Raw genomic sequence first — 23,503 nt, forward strand, 5'->3', positions numbered from 1 at the left:
TTACCTCTTATTCAGAGAATTCTGCTGCCAGAGAGCCTGCTGTGAACACAGCAGATAATTGTCATCTTCCCCATCTATCTTAAATACATTAAATTCTTATGCAGACCTGAGAAACAGCTCTCTTCTTAAGGATAGGAAGGCATCTGCCTGAGCCAGCCAAACTGTCTGTCATGTACAGGAAGGGAAATTTTTTATTTATTTATTTTGTCCAATACACAATGAGGGTTTTAGTGGGTATATATCTATATACACATAGTAAAGTACATGATGAAGGTTATAGAGGAGATACTCATAGTAAAATATATCTAAGAAATAACAGAAAAGAAGGTATAGTAATAGAACATATCAATGAAAGAATAGAAGAAGAGATATAGGAATAGAAGAAAAGTACAGTATAGGAGATATAGGAGAGCAATAGGACAGTGGACGGAAGGCACTCTAGTGCACTTGTACTCGCCCCTTACTGACCTCTTAGGAATCTGGATAGGTCAACCGTAGATAATCTAAGGGTAAAGTGTTGGGGGTTTGGGGATGACACTATGGAGTCCAGTAATGAGTTCCACGCTTTGACAACTCGGTTATTGAAGTCATATTTTTTTACAGTCAAGTTTGGAGCAGTTAATATTAAGTTTAAATCTGTTGTGTGCTCTTGTGTTGTTGTGGTTGAAGCTGAAGTATATTTTATAATTACTGCATTTCTACTACCCTGGAATGAAGAGGCTATTGTAAGATTGTCTCATGTGCCAAAATAACTTCTCTGTCCTTAAGAACTACACTGTGATCCTTAATTTTGTGTATAAAAAGTGCTATTTGCAAAACTTAGTTTTCATTATTTATTATTTCAGTTGTTATTTCTGTATTTGCATGCTTGGTATATTTAACAGTTCTGGTGTCATAATTGCTGGTCTAAAAATGTTTATATATATTGGTTCGTTCTCTCCTTTATTAGCTTTCAAGTGTGACCTTACCAAGACCTTATAAAGTGGTATTAACACTTCACGTGTTCTTGATTCTATCCCTCTGTTAATGCAACCTAGAACTGCGTTGGCCTTTTCAGCAGCTGCTGCACACTGCTAGCTAATATTTAAAACATTGTGTATTAGGACTTCAAGGTCTCTCTCAGTTATTACTGTTGAGCAAAGTACCACATATAAGGCACCTCTAGAGGGGTTTAACCTGGTTTAAAGGTTTAAAGTTTTTAAGCTACCCAGGTTTAACTTCTGGCTGAGAGGCAAAAAGGAAGCAGTATGCTCCCTCCCATATTTGAGTATACCAGGGTGATTTGACAGGGAATAAACACCATATAACTCTTCCCTGGTACAAGCTGAGAAGAAGAGGAAACCTGTGGCCTAGAGATTAAAGCTACTGCCTTACAGGCAGACTCTCCAGATTAAAACCTCGATAAGGGTATGGCTAGCTGATGAGAGCAAAATAGCTCGAAACAGATCTATACTAGTCTCCCTTCCTTTTCATTATCAGCAAAAATATGTTACACACACACACACACCTTCTTCTCATCATCATCACTATCATTATCATCACCATATATCCAATGCAAGATGAAGGCCTCTTCCACATGTTTCTATTCAACAGTATCCAATGGTGGAAAATGTACTACATATTATGTCATGGATATCATAATTTTCAGTTTATGCAGACAGATCTCCACGTTTTCACTCAAATAATTTCAAATAACAAAGGTAATTGACATTCAGAAGAATCAGAACTCGAAGGAAAAAAGTGAAATCTCAACTTTCTATTCTATGCATTACTATTAAGACTATAAGAGGTTTGAATTTCTATGTTATTGTATGTTAGTAGTTTAAATGTGTACAGAGTGTAAACTGGACTTCAGTTGTTGTTGTTTTTATATAATCCACAATGGTACTTATAGTATGCATAACACCATATTTTACCTTGTAGCAATTAGTATATCTATTTGGAAAGTTTTTGGGGGGGTGTTGGAATTTTTTTTATTGATTTAAAATCTATATACATATACACGTTTACAAAACGTAACAAAAGGGAAAATAAAAAAACAAAAAACAAAACAAAAGACATAGACAGAAATAATAATAATTATAATAATAATAATAAATTAATTATTTAAATACAATAAACAATGTTAACTATAACAATAAACAAACAATATAGTATATATCATTTACATTCTCTTGTGAGGAGTAAAAACATAAACCATCTTTTCTGATACCAAATTATTTTCTGGTGAAAAATACAATCGGTATATACTGTTATTTCTTTTGGTTATCAATATCTTTTTTTTAATTGTTATTATTTTCTTAGCCGCTTTCATACACTCTTACTTAATTAATCTAATTTCATACAAATTTTATTCTAAAAATCGCTGTATATATATCAGTGTTAGTCGGTGTTAGTGGGGGGGTCAGAGGTCGGCTCCGAGGTCTCTCCCTTGTGGGGTGCCTCAGGGGTCGGTCCTCTCCCCCTTGCTATTTAACATCTACATGAAACCGCTGGGTGAGATCATCCAAGGACATGGGGTGAGGTATCATCAATATGCCGATGATACCCAGCTTTACATCTCCACCCCATGCCCAGTCAACGAAGCGGTGGAAGTGATGTGCCGGTGCCTGGAGGCTGTTGGGACCTGGATGGGTGTCAACAGACTCAAGCTCAACCCGGATAAGACGGAGTGGCTGTGGGTTTTGCCTCCCTAGGACAATCCCATCTGTCCGTCCATTACCCTGGGGGGGGGGAATTATTGACCCCCTCAGAGAGGGTCCGCAACTTGGGCGTCCTCCTCGATCCACAGCTCACATTAGAAAACCATCTCTCAGCTGTGGCGAGGGGGGCGTTTGCCCAGGTTCGCCTGGTGCACCAGTTGTGGCCCTATCTGGACCGGGATTCATTGCTCACAGTCACTCACGCCCTCATCACCTCGAGATTCGACTACTGTAACGCTCTCTACATGGGGCTACCTTTGAAAAGTGTTCGGAAACTTCAGATCGTGCAGAATGCAGCTGCGAGAGCAGTCATGGGCTTACCTAGGTATGCCCATGTTTCACCATCACTCCGCAGTCTGCATTGGCTGCCGATCAATTTCCGGTCACAATTCAAAGTGTTGGTTATGACCTTTAAAGCCCTTCATGGCATCGGACCGAATATCTCCGAGACCGCCTTCTGCCGCACGAATCCCAGTGACCGATTAGGTCCCACAGAGTGGGCCTTCTCCGGGTCCCGTCAACTAAACAATGTCGGTTGGCGGGCCCCAGGGGAAGAGCCTTCTCTGTGGCGGCCCCGGCTCTCTGGAACCAACTCCCCCCAGAGATTAGAACTGCCTCTACTCTCCCTGCCTTCCGTAAAGTTCTTAAAACCCACCTTTGTCGTCAGGCATGGGGGAACTGAAACACCTCCCCCCGGCCACGTACAATTTATGTATGGTATGTTTGTGTGTGTGGTTGTTAATATAGTAGGGTTCTTTTTAAAACTATTTTAAATACTTAAATTTATTGAATCTATTTGGATTTGTACGATTGTTTATATTTTTGTTGTGAGCCGCCCCGAGTTCGCGGAGAGGGGCGGCATACAAATCTAAATAATAAAATAAATAAATAAATAAATATTTAATCTATTATATCAAAAAAGGAAAAAAAGGTATTGCTATTGTTGTATTTTAATTTGAGTTTTTATTCCTTCTTTTAATCCAATCATAAAAGTAATTCCATGTTTTATAGTAATCGGAGTCTTCCTTGTTTTTTAATTTAAAAGTTAAAGCATCAGATTCTGCACAATCTAAGATTTTTTTAAGTATTAATGTATCGTCAGGAGGTTTGGGTTGTTTCCAACATTGGGCTATTGCCATTCTAGTTGCAGTCAGTACTGTATATGTATTATTAAGTAATATTTATTTTTATCTATTTTTTGATCTATAATTCCAAGAAGGAACGCTTCATGACACTATTAAGAATATGAATCCTTATTCGTTTTCAGTGATACAAAACCACAATATATTTGTTTGGCCTCTGTAATATCATTACTATAGAAATAGCTACAATAATAAATTGATACATTCATACCATCAACACATATTTTAAAATAGGGAAAGAGAATGCTTGTGGAGAGCTAAATGGTTGTTACATAGGCACAGATAATTCTGAAGCAATCAATGTTTCAAAATTGAATAACTGTTATGAAATCTACACATTGTAACATGACTTTTTGTTCTACTTTAGAAGTTTCATTTTCAACCAAAGCAACCCAACAATTTAGTTTCTATATAGATATATATTGAAACTTAAACTCAGGGAGAAGTAATTTAAATTTGAATGCATCGTTCAAGCAACAAACTGGAGAAGAAACAGCGTTTTCTAATGTTACAATAGATTTCTAATTTAAGTGTTTATCATCCTAAAGTAGTGGTCATTGTAAAATTGTCCCTTATAATCATTATCTCTTATCCACATTACTTGTAGTATCCTAGAATAATATACTATTATGATTTACATTCCATCTCATTTACTACCTAGAATTCTTACATCATATTCTTTAAGAACTACTATTACAGCATCTTGTAAAGTTGCCAAAGGCCAAGGCAGATTTTTTTCATTGTAGGTTGTATTTTACTGAAGACAAACATTTTAATGGCAGTGAAAGTGTCCCTGCTGTGGTTAACTGCAGTTCAGCAGAGTTGACTTTGTTCGGAACCATGATGGGAAGGCACAAATCGTGTTTTTTCTCTTGGGAAGCAGAAATCCTGCTTAAAACATCTTTATGTCTGCTTTTGTTGAGAGTTTTAAATGACCACCAATATCTATAACCTCATGCCCATGCCTACTTGAGCCCAGGACATAGAGTGACACAAATTCTGAAGACACGATTTGTTTTCTTGGCATCTGGTCTTTGAGTGTGCAGACAAATACTTTATTTTTAAAAGATAGACATATATCTGAAGCCCTGCATATACAGATAGATGACTGAAGTTACAAAGGCACTGAAGAAAATGACCTACAGCCAGCCCTTGTACTTAGGAGTGTCATAGCATCCCCATGATCAAATTATCAGAATTCAGATGCTTGGCACTGGCATGTACTTCCAACAGTTGCTGTGTCTGGGCTCATGTGATCACCATTTACCGACTACCTAGTTGATTTATAGAAGCAAAGTCCATGGAGGAAATTGGATTTTCTCAACAACTGTGTAATTCACTAAACAACAATCAAAATAACCATGACATAAAGATATGACTCATTTAATAGCCACCTTTTTTTTTTTTAGCAATGAGGACCCTTGTTAAATTAGGATTTGGATCAGAATTAAAGCATATAAGAATTAATAAGTGCTATTTTGATCTCATGTCTGAATGTGCAAAAGATTGAAAGACAGCATTGTTGTGGTTAGTTCTGGCCCAGCTCCTGCCCCAAGGACTGTGGATGTGGGGGAGACATCCACATGCCACAGGCCTGTTTTGCTCCCGGTGGAATCTGCTGATGAAGGCTCCTCTGACCAAGAAGACATGAGTGACAGGGAGGAGGAGAGTGTGGCAGACAGCTCAGAAGGAGATCAATTATCTAGCTCCTCCTTGCATTCGGAACAAGAGTTAATGATACAGCCATGCATGCATAGGCAGCAACAACTGAGAGATTATTATCCAAGAAAATGAGGCCACCTGTGGTTGGGTGGGGCTGTGGTAATTAGTGAGGCTGCTATAAATAGCAGCCTGTGGGTTCGGCCATTGTGGAGGATTATCAGATCGTTGTGTTTCGTGCCTGCTTTGCTGACTTCAACATTTTCCCCTGCTTTGAAACTAAACCAGAGCAAAGTGTGTTTCACTTTGTGAAAGAAGAAGGAGTGTGAATTGCCTCACAGCTGCAAGCTAAGTATCTCAGAACTGATAAGGGACTTGTACAAATTACCAGTTTGTTTGGAGACAAGTGCTCTTTGCTATACAAAAAGAGTGCTTAGTTTATTTGAATTTTCAGTATAAAGAACATTGTTTTGAATTTTCAAACGTGTCTGTGTCTGAAATTTGTATCTGTGAATTTTCGGGAGGATTCTACCAGAGAGCTCGACAGAACAAGCATGAGATGATATGAGCAACCCTATCTGTATAATACAATATTTTGGTTACTACTATTATTATACATTTTATCCTGCTTCCACTCTAAAACATTTATAGCCCTTTTGCTGTTTCATGCAGAATGGAGAAGGATTTTGTTACCCAAAATGCCAAGGACAAACCCAGAATTTTATTTTGCAGTTAATACAGTCATAACAGGAAGAAAAGGAACCCAAGGTCACAACTTGCTAAGAACTGTCATTATGATGATTGATGTCATTGCAAATAGACACAGAAAGAGGAGCGAGATAGCAAAACTGCATGCAGAGTTGTTCACTTGGTGTTGTCTTTTTGTATGTGTACATATGTAACATATAGACATACCAATGTTGATACTTGTTTGTCAAATAACAACTGACAAGCTGGTGCTAAAATGGACTAGGAAAAATGAGCCTAAGGTTATTAAACCACCCTATATTTGGTCATCTATGTGTAAAGTTAAAAGATATTTGTTCTTTGTAAAGAAACTGGACTATTTTATTCAAAATGATTGGCATTGTCTGCATGATGTGCTATTCTAACAGTCTTCCTGCCTTCATGAATGTTAGTTCCACTTCTTCAGTTCTATAATATATGGTTGCAGCTGTTGCCATGGCAATTCATTTTTTTTCTAAAGTGTTGAACTGAAGACATAAAAACCAGCTGCTATCACAAGAATGTAGATTATGTTCTTATTTCTAGCATGAATGAAAAAATGGATGCCTGATTTGGCCTCTATATAATAGCAAAATAACAGAATGGAGGGCAGAGACTTTGTGATGGATATTCAGATTCAGAAATTAAAATGGGATGGATGCTTTACAGTCTCTTGCAAATTATCCTTCTGAAATATTATGCCAAGTACAGTATCTCTGCTGCATTTTTATTCAGTTCTTCAAATCACTAAATACTTTTCATTACTTATAACTGCAGAAATTAAAGTGATTTAGAACCCAGAACTGTTCGTCTGTAAGGAAAGACTACAATATTTCAAATGTACGTGATGAGGAAGTAGTTTAAGAAAATGGTCAAGTAATATTTTTATTTCACCATAGTCTATCATCGATGAAGGCAACAGCTGAGGATTAAGGAGAGAGAAAAGGGAACATGTCTTTGTACTTCTGGAAATTCATTCCAACAATATTTAGTTACCAATGTGAACACATTTTAAAATAGAATTCAACAAACATATGAAATATAAAACTAATAGGATCTTCTAGAATTGACTGCATTATTATTCATTGGACAGTTAGATTTTGATTTTTCAGGCAGCATTGTTAACCCTGGTTCATAGTATAAGCAATAAAGGAAATCATTCTCCCACCCAATCAATACTTACTCTGATGTAATTTTTTTTTAAATGTAAGGAGCCAGATTATTTTAGCTTTCATTTCTGTAGATTTGCAACTGCACAATATAATACCTATTAATTCTGGTCCCAATTTTGATCATAACCCAAGGACTATTTGTACTATGTATATAAACAGGGAGCAAACTCCACATAAATTACCCCAATGATGCTATCTAATTGGGAAATGAAATCAACCACAAACTTCACAAAGGACTGCACAGTTCAACTTTGAGTTATATCCTATTAAATAGATGCTCTCTGAGTGTTTGGGTCTTGAAAGTATACAGCAACTTATCAGATCTCTGTTGTAAACAGAGACTTACAGTTGTTTACTATGTATTTTCTCCGCTAGTCCCATTAAGGCAATGCGTAGAAATGGTATTGGTGGAAGAAAAATGAATAAAGACCAAAACTATGTATTTATTCATTTATTGGATTTGTATGCCGCCCCTCTCCGTGTATGTATGTATGTGCAATCTCTTCAGTCAAAAAGAGTAGTAAGCTTTTATGAATATTAATTATAGTAACTATTATTAAAGGGCTCACTGTGAAAGGCTACTTAAACTACTATAAATTCATCAATTTTCTATTGGCCAAGACTAATGTGCGGTACAGTTATCTATTCTATTCTATTCTATTCTATTCCATTCCATTCCACTCCACTCCACTCCAGTCTAAATAATTTGACTTTTGGTAGTCAAATTATAAGACTTACAAAGTAGCATTCCTAATTCTCAAATCTGCAATTTTATTTTTGTCCTTCTATGTGTGAAGATAGCCACTCGCATTGATTTAATTCAGTAAGACATGGCAGCGGTATATATTGTGGTGGACTCAGGCTAAATATTTTCATAGAACCCTGAGGACAAACTCTGTGATGGGACCCACTGAAATCCATCTTTATTTAACAAGCAAGTAATCCAGCAACATATAGCTTGCATATAGATTCTATTTTGACTTGTAATTTGATCTATCCATAAAGTTTAAAATAATTAAGCTATAGTGTAATGATAGTTTAGAAATTAATATTGCACAGCCACCAGTAATGGCGCAACAAATATGGCTACATAATAACTTGGAGAACAGATTTCAACTTGCTTGAATACTGTGTCCTCCCATATGAAAGTACAGGTATTACTATAGTAGAGTTCTTCAACTGCTATATTAAGATTCTCTTATTCATTTATGATGGTGTGATAATCTAACAGAGGAAGGAAGCCTAATTTGTGCTTATTATATTCTTGAGATAATGCTGTTACAATCACAATTTCAGACACTTGAAAGTTGGAGTTAACTGTTAACTGTTTTTTATTAATAGATATATTAGGAGAAAAAATAGCTCTGTAGCTATTATGAAAGGTAAATAAGTTTCTGAACACAGGGGAGGGGGGGCATCCCAAAGATTTTACTCCAATTGTAGCCAATTTTAAGGGACATGCTCATCTCCGTTTCTTTAAGCCACTGAGCCAGCACTGTCTGAAGATGTTTCCATGAGCATGTGGCCACCATGACATTATGCTGCAGCGCAAAGTGCATGGCAAAACATGGAATGCTGTTACCCGCCTCCTAAAGTGGTACCTGTTTATCTACCTGCATTTACATGCTTTCAAACAGCTAGATTGGCAGGAGCTGAATCAAATGATGGGAGGCAGTGGTAGTACTTGAACCCCAAAATATAGATCTTCTCTGGCTTCTTTTAAGCTATTGAGCTTAAACATAGGTACTTGTAAGCTACAAGATGATCCTCGTTTGTATAATGTATATGAATTATTAGCTTTGCATCCTTTTATGTGCTTGCTTGTGGTTGTATTAATAATTAAGCCCTAACTATATGTATAATCAACATCTGTATTTATTTTTGTCTCATACCTTGTTTCCTGGAAAATAAGTCTTCCCCGAAACTATTTAAATCCATGCACAGCCTGTTCCCACCATTACTTTTGATTAGGGTTACGGAAACAGAGCTGGTTTCAAGTAAGCATAGCTTCAAATTAGGTAAGATCCCTGTATTTTAAAAATGCAAAATAATGATAATTGCTTGAAAGCATACAACTCTTCAGTTTATCACAGACAAAAGTCTCCAGAATAAGGAGTGAGGAAATGTGAATTGTCTTGTAATGGGAAGATTAAGTACCCTTTCAAGTAACTACTATATCATTATACAAATCTGTCTTACTACAAAGAAACATTATTCAAGTTAGTATTGCATTATCCATATCATTTGTTACCATTGTGTCATGTTATTATATATAATCTGTTTCTATATAGGGAAACAGCAGGACATTTACTGATTACACCAAACAATCAGTGATTATTGTTTGACTAGTTCAATACACAATTACGCTTGTTGTACATCCCCAAATCCCTACTGCTTCATCTTTCTGTCTCTGTCTCTCTTCCTCTCTGATTACTTGTTTTTATTATTTATTTATTTATTATTTAGATTTGTATGCCGCCCCTCTCCAAGGACTCGGGGCGGCTCACAACAGAGAAAAACAAATCATAAATAATCCGAGTAAGTTTAAAACATTTAAAGATTTAAAAACCCCATATACTAACAGACACACACACAAGCATACCATGTATAAATTAAACATGCCCAGGGGGAGATGTTTCAATTCCCCCATGCCTGACGGCAAAGGTGGGTTTTAAGGAGTTTACGGAAGGCAGGAAGAGTAGGGGCAGTTCTAATCTCCGGGGGGAGTTGTTTCCAGAGAGCCGGTGCCACCACAGAGAAGGCTCTTCCCCTGGGGCCCGCCAACCGACATTGTTTAGTTGACGGGACCCAGAGAAGGCCCACTCTGTGGGACCTAATCGGTCGCTGGGATTCGTGCGGCAGGAAGCGGTCTCGGAGATATTCTGGTCCGATGCCATGAAGGGCTTTAAAGGTCATAACCAACACTTTGAATTGTGACCGGAAATTTATCGGCAGCCAATGCAGACTGCGGAGTGATGGTGAAACATGGGCATACCTAGGTAAGCCCATGACTGCTCTCGCAGCTGCATTCTGCACGATCTGAAGTTTCCGAACACTTTTCAAAGGTAGCCCCATGTAGAGAGCATTACAGTAGTCGAACCTCGAGGTGATGAGGGCATGAGTGACTGTGAGCAATGAGTCCCGGTCCAGATAGGGCCGCAACTGGTGCACCAGGCGAACCTGGGCAAACGCCCCCCTCGCCACAGCTGAGAGATGGTTTTCTAATGTGAGCTGTGGATCGAGAAGGACGCCCAAGTTGTGGACCCTCTCTGAGGGGGTCAGTGATTCCCCCCCCCCCAGGGTAATGGACGGACAGATGGGATTGTCCTTGGGAGGCAAAACCCACAGCCACTCCGTCTTATCTGGGTTGAGTTTGAGTCTGTTGACACCCATCCAGGCCCCAACAGCCTCCAGGCACCGGCACATCACTTCCACCGCTTCGTTGACTGGGCATGGGGTGGAGATGTAAAGCTGGGTATCATCAGCATATTGATGATACCTCACCCCATGTCCTTGGATGATTTCACCCAGAGGTTTCATGTAGATGTTAAATAGCAGGGGGGAGAAGACCGACCCCTGAGGTACCCCACAAGGGAGAGACCTCGGAGCCGACCTCTGACCCTCCACTAACACTGACTGCGACCGGCCAGAGAGGTAGGAGGAGAACCACTGAAGAACAGTGCCTCCCACCCCCAGCCCCTCCAGCCGGTGCAGAAGGATACCATGGTCGATGGTATCGAAAGCCGCCGAGAGGTCAAGGAGCACCAGGACAGAGGATAAACCCCTGTCCCGGGCCCGCCAGAGATCATCCATCAACACGACCAAAGCGGTTTCCGTGCTGTAACCGGGCCTGAAGCCCGACTGCTGGGGACCTAGATAATCAGCTTCTTGTTACTTTATATATGTATGTATGTATGTATGTATGTATGTATGTATGTATTAAATGTTTTTAGCTGAAATTTTAAAATTAAGGGAGACTAGGATGGCACCATTTCAGCCTTGTTCTGGCCTCATCAGCTAGCCACACCCTTCCTTACTGGGATTCGATCTGGCAGCCTCTGCCTTGTAAGGCAGAGAGTTAGCAGTTGAGCCACCAGACCTTGATCCCTCCAGCTCTGTACCAGGGAGGGGCTATATGTTTTTTTATGTCGGATCACCCTGGTATATTGAAGGAACGTCACAGCTCCTTTATGCCTCTAGGCCCAACCCAGGACCATTTCAGGGCAGTTAATTTATTCATAGCCGACAACTATATTCTGTATGTATTAAATGTTTTTAGCTGAAATTTTAAAATTAAGGGAGACTACGATGGCACCATTTCGGCCTTGTTCTGGCCTCATCAGCTAGCCACACCCTTCCTTACTGGGATTCAATCTGGCAACCTCTGCCTTGTAAGGCAGAGAGTTAGCAGTTAAGCCACCAGACCTTGATCCCTCCAGCTCTGTACCAGGGAGGGGCTATATGTTTTTTTATGTCGGATCACCCTGGTATATTGAAGGAACGTTACAGCTCCTTTTTGCCTCTAGGCCCAACCCAGGACCATTCCGAGGCAGTTAATTTATTCATAGCCGACTATATATAGTTGTTTCTAGTAAATTACTTGAAGAATTTGAACATTGAGAAGCAAATAAATTACAACAATATCAGAAAAAAACCTTGCTACTTGGGTAGCTTTCCTCTCAATCCCCCAATTTGTCTAATATAATCCACAAAATCTATTTGATTTGTGGTGAGGTCGGGCCATGAAAAAGTGTTACTGAATGAGATTCTAAGACAGTGAACTCATTGGACATGATTTACAGAAATGCCATCAAAGTAAAATTGTGAAATGTTGGATGTATGAATAAGGCCATCTATGGTGTAGTTTTCTGAAGAACTATTGGATTTTCAGCATGGAAAGAAATAGGAGAGAATAGACAAATGTAACATTTTTCTTTATCTTCTTTTTAAAAAAGCTATTTTTTCTCTTTTAATATTAGATTTGTATGCCGCCCCTCTTCGAAGACTCGGGGCAGCTCACAACAATAATAAAAACAATGTTACAGTTTATATTATTGTTGTGAGCCGCCCCGAGTCTTCGGAGAGGGGCGGCATACAAATCTAATAAATTATTATTATTATTATTATTATTATTATTATTATTATTAAGCAATAAGCAAAAATATTCATTCACCTAAACTATGATCAACAGTGAAAATCAATATCTGGTGATAGAACAGAAGAACAAAAAATGCAGGTGCCATATATTTGGCAATTAAGATACCTGTAAAGATTGTATCAATACTTAATAAATGGGATATGATCTTGTGGAACCAAGTTGCATGGAAGTGAAGATATAAGTTTAATTATGAATGAAAGATAATTAATCCAAAATGTATGTCAGAAAATCCAAATTGTTATAATATGTATGAAATTAGGAACTTATAGATTGGTACATGTGGCAAAAGAATTAATCTAGAAGTATTATTAATTTGAGTGTTTATGATAACTGTTGAAAAAAATAAAGAATACTGAGCTATACAATATTGTATGTAGGACAGACCATTTTATGGACATTTCAAAATACCCTTAGGACTTTTTATTGCACTTTTGTATTTTCTATTGCAGTGGTCTTATTTTTTTTATGGTCTTTGAACTGCAGCATTAGAGAATGACATTTTATGCTGACCTTTCTTAAGAAATGAAAAAGTTTTTAAAGTGTTTAAATGTATTAATTATGTTGCTGGTTTACCTAGTTAGAGGATAACTATAGATTTGAGTAAAGATGTTTGACATAGAGATGCAAATGTGAATTCTGAGTTACATTTATAGAAACATTTAAACGCTATTTTTAGTTTTGTCAACTTATTCTTTTTTCAAAATGTTCTTAGATTTACCTAAAAAGACCGTGGAAATGGAATGGAATAGAATGTTGAACCATGTAAAATTTATGTCATATTATATAATAGTATGTTTATAACTTAATATATTGAAAGAATGTATGGAATCACTTTTCTCAACTAAGACAATATTATTTAAATGACAATATATAGAGACCTAAAGATCAGATTAAATAATAAGACCCTACTGTCAGCTATCTTGATCACCTCTTGGCAAGACTATACTGATTCATTTTGATTCACCCCTTCGAAATGTGAATAGAAGCCTCAGATCATAGAAGCTTTGACACAACAGGGACAATCAAATATGAATAAGGTCTCGAACCCACTTCCAGTTTAATTTCACTCATACAAAGTTACTCATTGAAAAATAGTGCATAATGCAATGTTTAAAAAATTGTTTTTAAGACCAGAATTGAAATCCACATTGCCCACCATTTATAACAAATTCTACTGCTCACTATTCTCTTAAAAACTATATTAAAGGGGAAACACACGCAAAAATATATTTCTGTTCTTCTTTTATCAATAAAAACCTGGCCACTGGGAAAACAATGCTTCACATGTTCTATATGTAAAAGCATAGGTGTCTGGCAAACAACATGATGATTTCAAAATATGTGTAACTGATATCACCACGCCAATGATGTGAATTATATATTTTTATACTTTTATGTAAGATTTGATACAATGTGATACAAATATATAATTGTGTAATCTGTGTGATTATGTTAACATAGTCACCATCCTTTCCCTCTTTCCTGGAAGGGAAAAACATTCCATAAGAACAAGAGATCTGGAGATAACCTTCTAATCAGCATTTATTCATAGATCAAATAAAAGAGTCAAAATAAAACTTGTATTTTCTATTGCAATCGTGTAACATTGTTATTTAAATATTTCAAAAAACATGTGCAAGCATACAACTTTAGCATGTTATGGCTAAGATTATACATGACTTCTATCCATAGTTTGTTTACACAAACAAAATAAAAATTGATAGATAAGACACCAAAGCAAAGCCGGAGAAATCATATTATACTGAGCCCACTCTGTGAACTCAGGTATAAAGTCCATTAGGAATGACTTTAAGTATAAAATCTTAGTAATTTTTAAAGAAATATGTGGGTGTTCTTCAAAGCATAGAAGATAAAATTCATCCAGGAGCAATTATATTTTATTTAAACCCATTCATTCTGATTTACTGATTCCCATGGTCAGGAGGATTTCACCAGTGGATTTCGCAATTAGTTTAATGGGCTAAAGGCATATCAGCATGCACCTTCTTATGATTTTAAAAAAAACAATATCTCCTATTTTTTAGGTACTCCATGGAAATTTGACTTCACAGTCAGCTATGAATCATTACCGCTTCACTTATCTTAGATAAATGTTTAATGATGTAATAAGAATTAAAGTAAAAATATTACTTGAAGTGCCCCAAACAATGAATGTTAACATATGAGTAATATTTAGCAACAACTCAAATTTATCTTGTTATAGGTATAAGAAAAGCATAATTCACAAACACTAAGGAACATCTATCATTGACTTACTTTAATAAAAGAGACTTTGCACTTACTGTGTGAGTACTATAGCCACAGCATCATTAAGGACACTTTCTCCAAAAAGGACAGTATAAAGATCTGTATCAACGTGAAGCTCATGAAAAATAGCTAGGACTGTCACTAGAATAAGGGGGAAAAAGGAAAATACATTACGCTCAATTTTTTTCTTGACTAAATGAATTAAAGGCCATACATGTCAATAATGCTATGCCTTTTTAAGGCAAACAAAATTAAGGAGAGGAAAAAGAAACACAATTAAATCTAGTTTATACCAATACAATTCACTATACCAATTTCTGTTTTTCATTTTTACAAAAAAATGTTGTTTATCCCGTGTCTTTATATATTTCCATTTTATTTTTTACTTCACATTTTTATTTCTCATCAGCTCTGTCTGGCCATAATTTTTTCTAGCTTCCCTTTCCTTGTAACCTGTTCATAATAATTGCACCACAGGCTTGGATAAATGGCTGAATGAATCATGGAAGGGTTGAACATGCCCTGCCTGGGTTTCTTCATTTGCTTTATTATTATTATTATTATTATTATTATTATTATTATTATTATTATTATTATTACTATCATTATTATGTCAGTACAACACAGCAAACAAGATCACTATGCTGGATTTCATATTTCATCACCAGTTGGGCGTGATGTACGTGATGTAGCGGCGAATTATGTTTGCTGATCCCAGTAAAGCGGCCTTTTGCAATTGACAGATGGAGATTTTGTCAATTCCGATGGTTTTCAAATGTCCGCTGAGATCCTTTGGTACTGCGCCCAGCGTGCCAAGTACCACTGGACCACTTTCACAGGCTTATGCCAGAGTCGTTGCAGCTCGATTTTTAGATCTTCGTATTTCACTAATTTCTCTAGCTGCTTCTCCTCAATTCTGCTGTCTCCTGGGATTGCGATGTCGATGATCCATACTTTCTTTTTCTCCACGATCACAATGTCTGGTGTGTTATTGTGATCGTGGAGAAAAAGAAAGTATGGATCATCGACATTGCAATCCCAGGAGACAGTGGAATAATAATAATAATAATATAATAATAATAATAATAATAATAATAATAATAATATAATAATAATAATTATTATTATTATTATTTAAAAGGTACAATGGGGCAGGTAACTTTCTGTGGCCATGAAAATGTCTAAGGATCCAAAAGGACCTACGTGCATCATGTTCCTCACATCTGCTGTACAAACAAGAGTTTTGTTTTGGTGAAACCTTGGAAAATTTGTCCTAGTACTTCCTTGCAATACTTTCAATAGTCATGTACTGTAGACCAGGAGGATAAAAAGGAAAATAAAAGTATGGCCATGCACCAAATGGTGACACTAATAATGACTGGAATTAATGGAATTTATAGAGGGGTTGATTTATTAATCTACGGTTGAGAGAGCGAGAGAACAATCAGTCATGCTCAATTCAATGACTAATGGGAATAAAAAGCTTCCCAACTGAACCAGTTGTACTGAAAACCTGCCTACTAAAAATAACAGTTCAAGCTATAATTATAGATGCCTGGCTTTGCTAATCAACCATCCCACTCAAGGCTTAACTAAAGAAAGGAAACATCAATAAAGCATTTTAATTGCCAAGCTATTTGGTCCCCCCCCCTCCATCCTCTACAATTTACCAAATATTTCTAGCTATTTTATATGACTTGGAAAAAAAACAACTCCAAGAAAGGAACAAACTATTGCTGTACTGTAACCATAGAAACGCCAAATTAAAAACGAGTGTTCTGAACATCCACCTAAATGACGGTAAGAAGGTTCATGTGGTTTTAAAACAGCTCTGCTTCAGCAAACCTATCCAGATGCAAACATTTTTTTCTAAGCTTTGTATTTCAAAGAGGAAAAAGTAAAAACTATGTATTTTTAGTTTAGTGCCCCAAGAATGATGTTTCTTAAAAGTAATATCTTTTTCAAATCTACATCAGAACACAGGTAGGATGATAATAACTCCAGAAAAAGTGGACAATATTCTCTGCAGTGCCAGCTAGGTCAGTTATTTAATACATCTAGGTTCCTTCTGGATTTTAAAATCATCCAAGGATGGGACTCACAGTTAAGTCCATACCATGGTGGTATCAGTATTTCTGAGGGAAGGGAAGGAGGCAGTTCATCTCCTTGTCCTCGAGAGGCCATCCTTAGACTCAATAACAACTTCTTCTTTTGAAGGGAGGGAAGGTTGTTGAGATGGTGATCTTAGCTAATGATAACTTTGGAGAAAACAGCATGTTCACCCTGAACGTATTTCTCCTTCTTTAATATAATTCAGAACAATCTTATTTTTGTTGTGGTTAGCTCTTGCCTAGCTCCTGCCCCAAGGACTGTGGATGTGGGGGAGACATCCACATGCTGCAGGCCTGTTTTGCCCCCGGTGGAATCTGCTGATGAAGGCTCCTCTGACCAAGAAGACCTGAGTGACAGGGAGGAGGAGAGTGTGGCAGACAGCTCAGAATCAGATCAATTATCTAGCTCCTCCTTGGATTCGGAACAATAGTTAATGATACAGCCACGCATGCGGAGAGCGATGCATAGGCAACAACAACTGAGAGATTATTATCAAAGAAAATGAGGCCACTTGTGGTTGGGTGGGGCTGTGGTAATTAGTGAGGCTGCTATAAAGAGAAGCCTGTGAGTTTGGCCATTGTGGAGGATTATCTGATCGTTGTGTTTTGTGCTTGCTTTGCTGACTTTGATCTTTGTGTGCTGATTTCCCCCCGCTTTGGAACTAAACCAGAGCAAAGTGTGTTTCACTTTGTGAAAGAAGAAGGACTGTGAATTGCCTCACAGCTGCAAGCTAAGTATCACAGAAATGATAAGGGACTTGTACAAATTACCAGTTTGGTTGGAGAGGAGTGCTCTTTGCTATACCAAAAGAGGGCTTGGTTTAAGTAAATTTTCATTATAAAGAACATTGTTCTGAACGTTCAAACGTGTGTGTGTGTGTGTCTGAAATTGTATCTGTGCATTTTTGGGAGGAGTCTACCAGAGAGCTCGACAGAACAATTTTGAGCCTCTTTTTCAAGCATGTTGTCCTTCCTGGGAAGCTGCAGTACAATTGCCAAGATTTCCTCTTATTTATTTATATATATATTGTATTTATATGCCACCCCTATCCAAAGACTCTTGTCCACTCTTTCCCCAGCTGATATATTCCTTCATAGCTAGGTTGGAACCATGAATCAACATGAATAGAGTAGAGTAGAGTAGAGTAGAGTAGAGTAGAGTAGAGTAGAGTAGAGTAGAGTAGAATAGAATAGAATAGAATAGAATTTTACTGGCCAAGTGTTATTGGATGCACAAGGAATTTGTCTTGGTGCATATGCTCTCAGTGTACATAAAAGAAAAGTTCATCAAGAATCATAAGTACAATACTTAATGATAGTCCAGGTGCAACTAAGCAATCAAATCATATTAGGAACCAATCAATATAAATTGTAAGGATACAAGCAACAAAGTTACAGTCATACAGTCATAAGTGGAGGAGATGGGTGATGGGAACGATGAGAAGATTAATGCAGTCTTAGTAAATAGTTTGACAGTTGTTGACAGAATTATTTGTTTAGCAGAGTGATGGTGTTCAGGGAAAAAACTGTTCTTGTGTCTAGTTGTGCAGGGTGTGAGATGTCTGTAAATATTTTCACAGACCTCTTTTTGATTCATGAAGTATATATAGGTCCTCAATGGAAGACAGGTTGGTAGCAATTGTTTTTTTCTGCAGTTCTAATTATGCTCTGTGTCTGTCTTGTTGGGTTGAAGAACTGAACCAGACAGTTATAGAGGTGCAATGACAGACTCATATATTTTCCTATATATTTAATATCTGACTACCTACAGTCACAGGTGAATGCTGCGGCTGAGGTTGTTCGCTTATATATTTTACTTAAAATATATATATAAAAAAGAGGTAATGCGGAAATGCTGTAAAGATCAACAATTTTGAAAAATGATTTATTTCAGAAAAAAATTCTAAAAGTTGAATATTCCATCAGCCAGTTACTCTTTCGATCCATCACCTTTTGCCCTTCATTTATTTTGGAATTCTTAACAGCAATTTATTTTGTTTATTGAAGTGTGCGGTCAATGTATCAAAAATGTCTTCTATTATTTCTTCACATATGTTTTATACAAAGCACTATGCATGGAACACTGTGAATTTTAATGCCTTTCATTTCTTTTCAGCCCCAACAATGCCCATTCTCAATATTTATATAAACAAGTTATTTTTCTGCCCATTATAAATATGCCAGAACAGATAAATATAAGTTAAGTGTCACAACATTTTAGGAAGAACAGCCTAAATGGCAGCGAGGCAACAATTGCTGTAAAGAGTTCCCACAATAGTATACTTTTCATCTTTTTTCTTTATCTTCTGTTTTTAAATAACAGCCCATTTTATTTTACATTTAGCCCTACATTCAAGTTTCCAGTATAATAGCTCTTTGTTGTCCTATTGGAACCTTCAAGGTATAGAATGAATAGAGAGAAGTTCCAGAATATAATTAACCATTGTGGTGAAAAAGAGAGAAGAGAAAATGTACATATTTTTCAATACAAATATACCCAAGCTCGTGAAACAGCTGAAAGTCAACAGTTAACCACTAACAAGCAAGAACCATCTCCTGTTAAAAATAGCAATAGCACTTAGACTTATATACCACTTCATAGTGCTTTACAGCTCACTCTAAGCATTTTATAGAGCCCGTATATTACTCCCAACAATCTATGTCCTTAGTTTACCAACTGGATAACCATCACTCCGCAGTCTGCATTGGCTGCCGATCAATTTCCGGTCACAATTCAAAGTGTTGGTTATGACCTTTAAAGCCCTTCATGGCATCGGACCAGAATATCTCCGAGACCGCCTCCTGCCGCACGAATCCCAGCGACCGATTAGGTCCCACAGAGTGGGCCTTCTCCGGGTCCCGTCAACTAAACAATGCCGGTTGGCGGGTCCCAGGGGAAGAGCCTTCTCTGTGGCGGCGCCGGCTCTCTGGAACCAACTCCCCCCGGAGATTAGAACTGCCCCTACTCTTCCTGCCTTCCGAAAACTCCTTAAGACTCACCTTTGCCGTCAGGCATGGGGAAACTAAACATCTCCCCTGGGCATGTTAATTTATACATGGTATGCTTGTGTGTGTGTTTTCTATTACATGGGGTTTTTCTTAAATCGTTAAATATTTTAATTAATTGGATTGTTGTGACTGTTTTTACTTGTTGTGAGCCGCCCCGAGTCTTCGGAGAGGGGCGCCATACAAGTCCAACGAATGAATGAATGAATGAATAAATAAATAAATAAATAAATAAAAGGCCGAGTCAACCTTGAGCTGCTCAGAATCAAACTCCTGGAGTGAGTAGTAAGTTATTTCTTTTGTTTATTTATTATTTGCATTATTTATATTATATGTATTATTTGTATTTATATGCCACCCACTCCAACAGGACTCAAGGCACCTGCAGTATTGCATTCTAACCAAATGGTTCTTTCTTTACTTTTGCAGGATTTTTATACTAACTTATTTGCCAATTCCAAACAGGATCATTCAGGAATGATGACTATTGAATTCAAATTATTCAATCACTGAAATCTAGTAAGGTACACTTCTTACTTCCTACACCCTCAGGTCACACATTGACTTATGAGCACCACTACTTGCAGGGCTATTTACATTTATAGAAAATCTTGATTATATCGAGTAGGATGGCAGCTCTCCATTATAGGTCCCATACACAAAAAAAGAGACATAGAGAAAGAGAGAGGGAGGGAGGGAGAGAGAGAGAGAGAAGAAAAATACAGTTCTTCATGGAAATAGAGGATTGGATAATTGAGAAACATAGAAACATAGAAGTCTGACGGCAGAAAAAGACCTCATGGTCCATCTAGTCTGCCCTTATACTATTTTCTGTATTTTATCTTAGGATGGATATATGTTTATCCCAGACATGTTTAAATTCAGTTACTGTGGATTTATCTACCACGTCTGCTGGAAGTTTGTTCCATGGATCTACTACTCTTTCAGTAAAATAATATTTTCTCATGTTGCTTTTGATCTTTCCCCCAACTAACTTCAGATTGTGTCCCCTTGTTCTTGTGTTCACTTTCCTATTAAAAACACTTCCCTCCTGGACCTTATTTAACCCTTTAACATATTTAAATGTTTTGATCATGTCCCGCCTTTTCCTTCTGTCCTCCAGACTATACAGATTGACTTCATTAAGTCTTTCCTGATACGTTTTATGCTTAAGACCTTCCACCATTCTTGTAGCCTGTCTTTGGACCCGTTCAATTTTGTCAATATCTTTTTGTAGTGAGGTCTCCAGAACTGAACACAGTATTCCAAATGTGGTCTCAACCAGCACTCTATATAGCGGGATCATAATCTCCCTCTTCCTGCTTTTTATACCTCTAGCTATGTAGCCAAGCATCCTGCTTGCTTTCCCTACCGCCTGACTGCACTGTTCACCCAATTTTGAGACTGTCAGAAATCACTACCCCTAAATCCTTTTCTTCTGAAGGTTTGCTAACACAGAACTGCCGATACAATAATCAGATTGAGGATTCCTTTTCCCAAAGCGCATTATTTTACATTTAGAAACATTAAACTGCAGTTTCCATTGCTTTGACCATTTATCTAGTAAAGCTAAATCATATTTTACTCTGAGTATCTTCTCTATAACCTTCATCATGTATTTTACTATGTGTATATAGATATATACCCACTAAAACCCTCATTGTGTATTGGACAAAATAAATAAATAAATAAATAAATAGATAGATAGATAGATAGATAGATAGATAGATAGATAGATAGATAAATAAATAAATAAATAAATAGCCGCCCTGAGTCTTCGGAGAGGGGCGGCATACAAATCTAATAAATACAAATACAAATACAAATAAATTTACCATATTACAGACGCCTCCAGGAATATCAACCCTATTGCACATATTAGTGGAAGAACAGGCTGGGTTCAGACCTGGGCACCCACAACAGAAAACTGCTTCATTCTATATACCATTCTATTATTTAATTTTCACGTGGTAAATACTTGTTTACATGCTGTATTTCATACATCTTAGCACAGCATTTAACTCTATAAACACAGATACCTGACTGAAGAAACTGTACAAAATAAATATGGAACCTAGACTTTTATACCCGATAAATGCTTTCTATACAAATACATGCCTGAACGTTTGTACTGGAATCAATGACTCTCACACAGAGCATATTATTTACAGTGTTAGATTAGGAAGCATTTTACCACCTTACTAAATTACCATTACTTTACCAAGGTTGCATTTAGTTGCATTCAAGCCTTTTGAGATTAATTCAGCTCATCAATACTATGCAGGAAGTGGTAAAAATCAACTTGATTTATTTCAAATAAATAAGATAATTGACTGGAACCCTGAAATATGGATACAACTTTCCAATTTCTGATTTCTGACACTAACTGTCAAGGAGTTACCCACTGACAAATGGAAACTGATTAAGTAAATCCCTGATTAGCTCAGCATACATTTACTTTAGAAAATGACAAAGAATTGCTAGATCAATAGTCCTATTCAATCAAATAGAAGATCATAGTGAATCAAAATTCTAATACAATGTTATATATCATTACCTGGATCTGTAGCAGACATAATAGAACCGAACAATAAGCAATCAGTGAAGTGAAAATCACCAGGGTTCAGCTGATTGATATGCACCAGAGCCTTTACAAAGCCATACATTATCAACCTGCAGGTTTGGGAAGTAAGAAGAAAAGGCTATTAGGAACAATTAATACATGTTTTAATTTGTCTTCCCACAAACTTTGCTTTAAACTATGGTGTTCTACTCATTATTATATTTTTTATCAATTCAGTTGCTGCTGTTATTGTCTTTGCAATTATCATGTCAATCTTCTTCTATTTTAGCCCTGAAAAATTGGATCAAAAATTTATAGACAGTTGGGAAACAAAGGAACACCCCCCCCCCCAATTTTTTGTTCACAGGCTATTATCAGCTTCCTCACTCAGATGATATTTGGGTGACATCATCCAAGGGCATGGGGTGAGGTATCATCAGTACGCTGATGATACCCAGCTTTACATCTCCACCCCATGCCAGTCAACGAAGCAGTAGATGTGCCGGTGTCTGGAGGCTGTTGGGGCCTGGATGGGTGTCAACAGACTCAAAATCAACCCGGATAAGATGGAGTGGCTGTGGGTTTTGCCTCCCAAGGACAATTCAATCTGTCCGTCCATCACCCTGGGGGGAGGAATTATTGACCCCCTCAGAGAGGGTCCGCAACTTGGGCGTCCTCCTTGACCCACAGCTCACATTAGAGAAACATCTTTCAGCTGTGGCGAGGGGGGGCATTTGCACAGGTTCGCCTGGTGCACCAGTTGTGGCCCTATTTGGACCGGGAATCACTGCTCACAGTCACTCATGCCCTCATCACCTCGAAGCTCAACTACTGTAATGCTCTCTACATGGGGCTACCTTTGAAGAGTGTTCAGAAACTTCAGATCGTGCAGAATGCAGCTGCGAGAGCAATCATGGGCTTTCCTAAATATGCCCATGTTACTCCAACACTCTGCAGTCTGCATTGGTTGCTGATCAGTTTCCAGTCACAATTCAA

General features: G+C 37.4%; 1 protein-coding gene across 2 annotated transcripts in view; it reads right to left on the bottom strand.

The window, feature by feature from the left end:
- SLC9A9 (solute carrier family 9 member A9) overlaps positions 1-23,503 on the bottom strand; it is a 280,377-nt gene that overhangs the window by 157,300 nt on the left and 99,574 nt on the right. For both annotated transcript variants that reach the window (XM_070753367.1, XM_070753366.1), the window contains exons 5-6: positions 22,502-22,617; positions 14,863-14,968 (exon numbers count right to left, since the gene is read on the bottom strand). In XM_070753367.1, coding sequence (XP_070609468.1) covers positions 14,863-14,968; positions 22,502-22,617 — 222 coding nt within the window. The remainder of the gene's footprint in view (positions 1-14,862; positions 14,969-22,501; positions 22,618-23,503) is intronic.

This window comes from Erythrolamprus reginae, chromosome 5 (assembly GCF_031021105.1).
Source record: "Erythrolamprus reginae isolate rEryReg1 chromosome 5, rEryReg1.hap1, whole genome shotgun sequence".
Lineage (NCBI taxonomy): Eukaryota > Metazoa > Chordata > Lepidosauria > Squamata > Dipsadidae > Erythrolamprus > Erythrolamprus reginae.